General features: G+C 43.0%; 1 protein-coding gene across 1 annotated transcript; it reads left to right on the forward strand.

Moving 5' to 3' along the window:
• Positions 1 to 3,859: 3,859 nt before the first annotated feature.
• Positions 3,860 to 5,164, forward strand: PCYB_146450 (long-chain-fatty-acid--CoA ligase; the record flags this gene model as incomplete). Its single annotated transcript, XM_004225115.1, has 2 exons — positions 3,860 to 4,808; positions 5,037 to 5,164. Coding segments are annotated over 2 exons (1,077 nt in total), but the record flags the coding sequence as incomplete, so codon positions are not given.
• Positions 5,165 to 9,151: the final 3,987 nt, after the last annotated feature.

The raw sequence follows: 9,151 nt of genomic DNA on the forward strand, positions 1-9,151 counted from the left end.
TGTGCGTACGTGGCGATGTTGTGCGTACGTGGCGGTGTTGTGCGTACGTGGCGATGTTGTGCGTACATGGCGATGTTGTTGCGTACGTGGCGATGTTGTAGGCGTGGCGCCGTGCGCGCTTTAACCCAGCGCAAAACGCACTCCTTCTCTCCTCGCCAGAAAATGTTTTGTCACCTTTTTAATCCCTTTTTTGTATTTTTAATTTTTTTTTTTTGAAAAAATGCATCAAGTGTTGTCAGTTGTGCCATTCTAGTTGTAATTGTCGCGTGCCTTTACGCTTTGCGTTCACGGGGATGTGCACGTATCCACTCAGGTGTGCACGTATCCACGCAGGTGTGCACGTATCCACGCAGGTGTGCACGTATCCACTCAGGTGTGCTTAATCTTGCTGATAAAATGAGAAGATTTTAAAAACTGCGAAGAAGTAATCTCTTAACGTAAGGCTGGGGCTTGTCGAACACCCAAATCTGTAGATTTCACGGGGACCCATTTCTACGGGGGGCTGCCAAATTCGGCAAAATAAGATACCCAGTCGGACATGAAACAGGGGGTGCTCGATTGGTCTACCATGTTGGGGTGGATTACTCCTTTTTACATCTCCAAGGCTACCACTCAGGTATAGCAGTAGGATGAGCCATGTTGCCCACTCCCCTATCCCCCCATGCAGTGCCATGTAGTTCTGCACTCGTTTTATATCCCCATTCTGCTACAATTACGCAGATGGAGAGGGGAATGACGTGTGTCCCGAACACAACGCTGGTACATTAACGTGGAGCCATTTTCCCATATATTCGCATGAATGTAGGATGAGCAAATGGGGCAGACGTACAGCTGGCCATTTAGCCTCCCCGTTCTAGTAACTACTACTTATCGCACGACGCCCCACGGACACTTTCCTCGATCAGTGTTCACCCGAGTGAGCATACTCCAAACTGGGAAACAGTCGTAACAGTTGTTAAGGGATGGAAGAAAAGAGAGCACTGTTGTGTACATATATACGATTGTGATTCAGAATGGGGTTCCACGTCCGAAAGGAAAAAGAACAAAGAGAAAAGGATTGGCCACTGTCGGAGGGTTCGTTCACATGAGACATTACTACATCTTATAAGTTAAATAACCACCTGCATTTGGTAACATTCCTTTTTGTGTACCCACATTTGTGCACACATACGGGTTAGCGCTCCAACATGAGCATAGTAAAATGCCTTTCCCTATCCCTTTACATTTTCTCTTTTACGGCGTGGGGTACTAATAATATCTTGGGAGGAAGGGGAAGGGGGAGTACTCCTCCCTATCCACATGGGCACATATCATTTTAGCTCCGTTTTTCCCACTTTTCGCTTTATGTATGTGCAACTCTGGGGCGCATAGCGTGGCAGACTTTCCAACCGAGCTGTACCTACCGTCACCCAAGTTGAGTGCAAAGCGGAAATGAGAAAAAATTAACAATAGCTTTAAGGATTGCTCTAAAGTGAGTGAATGGTGGAAGAAGGGTACTGCCGTGAATGCTTCAGTTTATTCTTACTCTCACTCTTGCTCTTTTTTTTTTTTTTTTTTTTTTTCACGTCTTTTAATTTCAAATAGGAACACTGCATTGCGTTGGCATGGCGAAACGGGCATCAAGCAAGAACAAACCGTTTTTACTTGTTTCCTGTGATTAGTTCACACTATGTTTACTTTTTTTTTTTTTACCATTTGGTCTTTCTCTGGGAAATTCTCTCTTCGCTTTTGTCCTCCCATCAATTGGGGATGCGCGCCCACTTCGCTGCTTGGTAGTATTGCCGCGAATGTTTTTTCTCCTTCCCATCTAATCTGTATGGCTTAGCACACAGGGGTATTCGATGAGAATCGAAAAAGGGTCTATTTGATGAGAGGCGGAAAAGGGCCAATTTGATGAGAATCGAAAAAGGGTCTATTTGATGAGAGGCGGAAAAGGGCCAATTTGATGAGAATCGAAAAAGGGCCAATTTGATGCGAATCGAAAAAGGGCAAAATGTATGCGAGTTGAAGAAGCGCAAATTCTGTGGGTGCTATGTGCACCTCGCTGTGTGCCCCTTTTTTCCTCCCCCATTACGCATACGTACACGCGAGCGTACGTACTACCAGCAAAAATTTCAAACGCGCAATGACAGTTCAAAGGGGAAAAAAAATAAACGTACTCGATCTCAACGTGCATGTAAAGCTGCGGCAAACTCCCAGTACCTAAACGAATGTGTACACAAAAGGTATATGCTTAAAGTCGCACGTTTCTTTTTAGGGCCGCGACACGCATTGCCTACTGCAACGCGTTTTTTTAAAATGCAAAATGCGCACTTTACACCGGGAAGCAATTTAATTATTTTTTCCACGATATTTTTTTATTGCCTATTTTGTTGCCTTTTTTTTGCCTATTTTTTGCCTATTTTTTGCCTATTTTTTGCCTATTTTTTGCCTATTTTTTTGCCTATTTTTTGCCTATTTTTTTGCCTATTTTTTTGCCTTTTTGTCGCCTTTTTGTTGCCTTTTTTTTGCTTTTCTTTTTTCTCATCCCGTAAAGAAATGCTCACCAAAATAACGAATCAAGTGATGAAATGCGCATTGAAGAAAAACACCACCAAAGAGGGGACAATGATAACGTAGCGATGATAACGTAGCGATGATAACGTAGCGATAACAGCGTAGCGATAACAGCGTAGGGATAACAGCGTAGCGCTAACGTTCAGGTTTCGCGTTTTCATTTTACTCACCCATTCGCCTTTCCATCCTCCCACTTTACTCATTTTTTTTACGTTATAGCCCCAACTTTGTTGCGCCTGCAGGGCCACGTATATGTGTGAGAAAGTCCAGTCGGCTGTACGCAGGATCACTTGTGCGTACAAAGGTACGCATACGTACAAGCGGCGTATGCAACCCGAGGAAGCGCGCCGCCCCGCGTGCCCCTTTTTTGAAACGGCAAAGTCGAGCAGCCTACTCAAACGGCCAAATTCGTTCCACCCCTCCATTTGTGCCCGTAAGCGCAATTTACCCATTTGTTGACGGTGTCAATTTTTATGCACAATTTGTGAAGATATTTTAAAGAGTGGCGGGAAAAATATAAAAATCGGAAACACAAGACTCTCAGCGTAATTTAGTCATTTTGTTTCGCCACACCCCAGTTGGCAGCTCCGCCTATGCTTCAGTGGGCACACACACGGAAGGATAAGCAGATTTGCAATTGCGCTTCGTACGTGCGCTTCATACGTGTGCTTCATGTGTGTGCTTCATATGTGCGCTTCGTACGTGTGCTTCATACGTTTGCTTCATATGTGCGCTTCGTACGTGTGCTTCTCCTGCGTGCGCTTCTCCTACGTGCGCTTCTCCTACGTGCTCTTTCATCACGTTGCGCGTCCTCTCGCCCTTGAACACTCCTCGGGGTCAAAGCGCCAAATTGTATCGGTGAAAGATTTTTCAGAAGCCACGCGCTGTTAACATATCCCCATTTGTTAATTGTGCCCAGCGCGAAATTTCCCTCCCCCCTCGCATAGGCCTCCTTTTTTTAGTTGCAAACGCTAGTAGAGTCTGCGTAATAGTTTAGCAGTTGTAGTAGCCCTATATCGGCTCATAATTTGTGCAGACCGAGCGTTACTTATTTGTGGTGGCCCGTTTGACCTGTGCATATTGTGAGAAGCCGCTCATCAGATTGCCCCTCTGCTTCTCCGTTAGCAAGGGAAGAAGCCTCCGCAGGGTTCAGCTTTTCCAAAGGAGACACGGCTGGCAGCGCACGAACAGTGTGGCGGCGTAACGGCGTAACTGCGTAACAGGGTAACCGCTTATCAGGGTAACCGTTTATCAGGGTAACCGCGTAACAGATTAAGCGCCCCCCGGCCACGAATGCGACAAGATGGACGTGACAAATTTCAAACGTAGGGTGTACAATTTTTTGGAAAACGAAAATGAGTACGTCATGAAGAATGACGACGGGGAGGACAGCGATGACGCGAGTGAAATAAAATATTTCGACGAAGTAAAAGGGACGGCAAAAAAAAATTCCAGCAATATTTATCGGCCGAAGAAGTATGAGTTGTGTCAGATCTTCGAAAAAACGAAAGGATTTCTGGGCATAGAAATGTCCAACAAATATGAAGTGCTGTGTTTTGCTTGTAAATATTACTATAATGAGGATTTTTTAGGAGAAAGGAAAAAGGAAGTAAGGGGTAATGAAACAATTCTTGGAGAATATTCATTCAAAACGTATGGTGAAATAAAAAATGAAATAGAGATCCTAGCATCTGCTTTGTACCAGTTTGAAAATATAGAGCCAAATATATTCACAGATAATGGACCATATGATAAATTAAAAATTTTAGGTATTTGGTCCAAAAATAGAGTAGAATGGTTAACCACAGATTATGCTTGCTCAGCCATCGATTTTGTTACCGTCCCGATATACGACACCATGGGAATAAATTCGGTGAAGTATATATTTCAGAAGACGCAGATGAAAATTTGTTGTATCGAAGCGGAGAAGTTGGAGTGTCTCATCAAATTGAAGGACGAATTAACCGATCTAAAAATTTTAATTATTTACGATGAATGGAGCTTAAGGGATGATATTAAGCAGCGAGCTAGTAAGGCAGGTTACAAGGTATATTTTTATAAAGACCTAATTGATAAATTTAAGAACCAAAATATTATCCCCCAGTATGAGTACTATGACCACAGTTTTCATAGTCAGGAGAAAGGGGAGAAGGCGGACAAGTCTAGTGTTAACAATGTGAGCGGGGGGAAAGGTCAAAAGGGTGTCAAAAAGGGGACAGATTCGAAGAGCGGCACAGGAGGTGGCAGCAATAGTGGGAATAATGGAAGTGGGGTCAACGCACTGATGCAGAAGCTGAAAAAAAATAAAGGCAAAGTGACTGATGTGTGCACCATCATTTTTACCTCCGGATCGTCGGGCATGCCCAAAGGTGCCATGTTGACACACAACACATTCATCACCTTTTTGCAAAGCTACATTATCGATGGAAACAGACTAGGTCTAATCAAACATGACGTTGTGCTTAGCTACCTCCCTCTAGCTCACGTGTACGAACGGCTAATCGAATTCGCTGTATGTTTTTATGGAGCCAAAATAGGCTACTTTTCTGGAAACATAAAAGAGTTAGTCAGTGACATAAACGAATTAAAACCAACCTTCTTAATTACCGTCCCGAGAATTTTACAAAAGATCCATGACAATATTATGGAAGGATTGAAGAACAAATCCTTTATAGCTAGAACGTTAGTAAGGACAGCCCTCAAAAATAAAAAATGCATATATTTGAAAAATCCGAAAAAGCTTTCCCATCCAATTTATGACATCATTTTACAACCAGTGAGGAACCGATTTGGGGGACGCATAAGGACGCAAGTTATGGGTTCTGCATCTATGGATAAAAATAAACTAATCGATTTGCAAATGCTCTTTTCAGCACCTATTTCAGAAGGATGGGGAATGACAGAAGTGGGCGTAGGGTTCCTACAACACAGATATGATAGCACAAAAGGAACCATCGGAGGAATGTTCGCCAATATTTCCATGAAAGTGGTTAAGGTGGAAAATATGAAGTATGACCCAAAGGCTTACCCAAATAAAGGAGAATTATGTGTCAAGGGAAGTAGCCTAATGGTAGGATACTTCAGAGATGAGCAGTTAACAAAAAAATCGTTTGATGAAGATGGCTTCTTCTACACAGGAGATGTCGTAGAAGTTAATGAAAATAATGCATTCGTTCGAATCATAGACAGAGCAAAAAATATATTCAAATTAGCTCAAGGGGAGTATGTCGAACCAGAAAAATTGGAAAATCTATACACCAATAGTATATACATAGAAAATATTTTTGTGCATGGATATAATTACGAAAATGAATTAGTATCCATTATAGTTCCCAACGAAATATTCGTTCGTGATTATGCTAAGAAGAATAACCTGAATATGTCCTTCGAAGAGCTGCTAAAATGTGATGCTATTAAAAAGCTTTTTTATAATGAAATATTGACTATGTCAAAAACGTATAATTTGAATGGTATTGAGAAGATCCATTTGTTTCACCTGACGCCTATTCCGTTTTCTGTGGAGAATAAACAGCTCACCCCTACTCATAAGGTCGTTAGGAACGTCATCCTCGCTGATTATAAAAAGATCATTGACGATTTGTACCAGTCGAGGAAGAAGTAAGCTCGTTTGTTTACGCAGCGTGGTCCCCCCTTCGCACGGTCCACCTTGTGCGGTTATGGTGTGCGCAGCGCTGTTATGGTGTGCACAGCGCTGTTGTTCTCTCCATTGCGCTGTTATTCTCTCCATTGCGCCGTTATTCTCTCCACTGCGCTGTTATTCTCTCCACTTCGCTGTTACTCTCCTCACTGCGCCGTTACTCTTCCCACTGCGCCGTTATCGCTACGCTAGCGTGCCACGCTCCATTTTGTGGCCCCTTGTTAACCTATTTGATGTGCGGTGAAAAAGAGCACGCCTCCCCGCTGTGCGCCCGGAAGGGTTGAATCCATCCTTCCCCCCCCTCGTCGTGCGCATTTTAATGCACAAATAAGCAGAGGGGGAGAGACGTCCCCCAGGGAGGAAAGAACAACCAAACGGATACCTTGTCGATGAGTTAGGCTGCAGTTCAGAAACCCCACCCCGAAGTGTGCCCCTCGAGTGATGACAATACAATTCTTTTTTTTTAAATATGCAATGACGTATTTAACAAAAATTCAATTTTGTGACAAAGTAAAGCACTTTGTAGCGAAATTTTTTACTTCCTCATTTGTGTATTCGTGCGTGTGCGGCATATGCAGAATGTCCACACATGCATGCACAGACGTACATACGTACGCATATATGCGGACCCACGTATAAACGCGTTTGTGTGCAGACCCACGTATGAACGCGTTTGTGTGCAAACCCACATATGAACGCCCCTGTGTGCAGACCTACATATGAACGCCCCTGTGTGCAGCCCTCCCCCCCAGCTCCTCCTCTGCATTTATTCGTTAATTGCCCAATGCACATGAAGAATACACATTGGCATGCTTTTTTGTTGTGAAATTGATAATCATCATATGTTCTACTCGTATGTCTGTACCTGCATTTGTACAGCATTAAATTGCACTGAGTAAAAACTTTCTTGTAAGGTAACCCCCATCTTGTGGTACACACATGGTCTATATATATATATATATATATATATACATACATGTGTGCGAATTTCAAAAAAAAGTGACGCGTCGAATCTCCCCATTGGGGCGGCGTAAGCTCTGCCGTGGTGTTCATGCGAACCGCGTGTATCACCCCAGTTGTCGTGTCGTGTGGTTGTTCCAGCACAGGTGCATTAACCCAGCGCTTAACAATCTCCTCCCCCCCTCTCGTCCAAATAATAAATCGATCCGCAGTCCCAACCCTCATGGTTACTTAAAATGGGTTTATCAACCAGCGCAACATCCTCACAAAAAGGTAAAATTTGCAGACAATGCGCCGAATGGTTATGCGAAAAAAATATTCCCCCCTTCCCCTGAGGGGTCCTCCTCCTACATTGCAAATTTGGACCCACTCGTAAAAATTTACGCAAAAGTGATCTCAAAAGGGTGATGCCTTTACGAAGGCAACATTGATCGCAAAAAAAAAGGATTAGGAACTCTCTTCTCAATTAGCTCCATCACCAGGAGGGAATATACTCCGCGGAAATGTTGAAGGGACAAAAGAGCTTGGCTTTTCACATATCTATATTTAAGTGGGTTTTCGATCGTCCCACAATTTTGAAACAGAGTAACATTTGAACTAGCCAATGAATAGCTGTTAATTGCAAAGTGAAAAAAAGGAAAAAAAAAAAAAAAAAAGAAAACAAAAGTGAAGGTACACAACGTCAAGTTCGAATTAGATGTTGGGTGGGTTTTCCCCTCCTTTTCTCTATTTTTAATTAAAGCGACATTCAATAGGAATAAGAAAAAAAGGAAGTGGGGGGGTTTACACAGATTGACAGCATACAGAGTAGGGCATACGCTGTGACATATACAAACGCGTGTAATGATACACAAAATACGGATAAGACGCAAATTAATTCTTCACAAAATGTAGCAAACAGCATGGGGGGAATATTTGCTTCATCTTTTTCTGTTTTTCGTTTTTCGTTTTTCGTTATTTTATTTTTTTTATTTTGCTACTGTGCTTTTTTTTTTTCAAACATTCCACCCAAATAGGGGCGAGGGGGGGGGGCATTTGCAAGAAACGCCCGCGTTTCAAATTTGACAAATCGAATATAATGACTGCGTGGAGCATTTTAATTATACTCATAAAAAGATGACGAAACAAACGTAGAGGCAGAAATAAAGCTGAAATAAGAAAGAAAGAAAGAAACAAACAAAGAAACAAACAAACAAGCAAGCAAAATGGGGCAACGCGAAGGACGCAATAAAACGATAGCGCCGCGGGCTGCGCGGGCTTCATCCTCCTTCTTGGAGCTCATAGTTCCTTCTGCTCAAAAACGCCCCTACTGCACACACGCACAATGTGACAACGCTCCGAATTTTTCCGCGTTGCACTTTGGGTGCATGCATAATATGAACGTGCGCGATCGTGTGTCGCGAGCTGAGAGACTTTTCTTCTTCCTCCGCTAGACAGGTGAAGCGGCAACGTCTGACAGACAGGTGAAGTGGCAACGTCTGACAGACAGGCAAGCTTCCTCTTCCTTGCCAACCGCACTCTCGGGTCGCAGCAAATGTAAACATACAAACATACAAACATGCAAAGATACACACACACACACATACGTACGTACATATACTTCGCAACAAACTTACACAAATAAATATACACGCATTTACAAACAAATGAGGAGGCACCACGCCACTTGGTGAACTAGACTCTAATTTGGACACACTTGGTTTACTTCATCCCAGTTACCATCAATGGGCTTAACGAGCAAATGGAAATCATCAGATGGGGCAGACAAATCGGCCTTCTCTCTATTTTAGTGCACTCCTGAGGACATATATCACGCGAGAAGCGCAAAGAAAAAGATATCATTTCTTTTGCATCTGTAAGTGTGAAATGAAGGGAGGAAAAAATGAATAAACATATATACACATACTGTATGCACAAAAATGGGTGGCCATTTTATGCTAGGCACTTGCTGTGCCACGTAAGGCCCGCGTTTGCCGC

This window comes from Plasmodium cynomolgi, chromosome 14, assembly GCF_000321355.1.
Source record: "Plasmodium cynomolgi strain B DNA, chromosome 14, whole genome shotgun sequence".
Taxonomy (NCBI): domain Eukaryota; phylum Apicomplexa; class Aconoidasida; order Haemosporida; family Plasmodiidae; genus Plasmodium; species Plasmodium cynomolgi.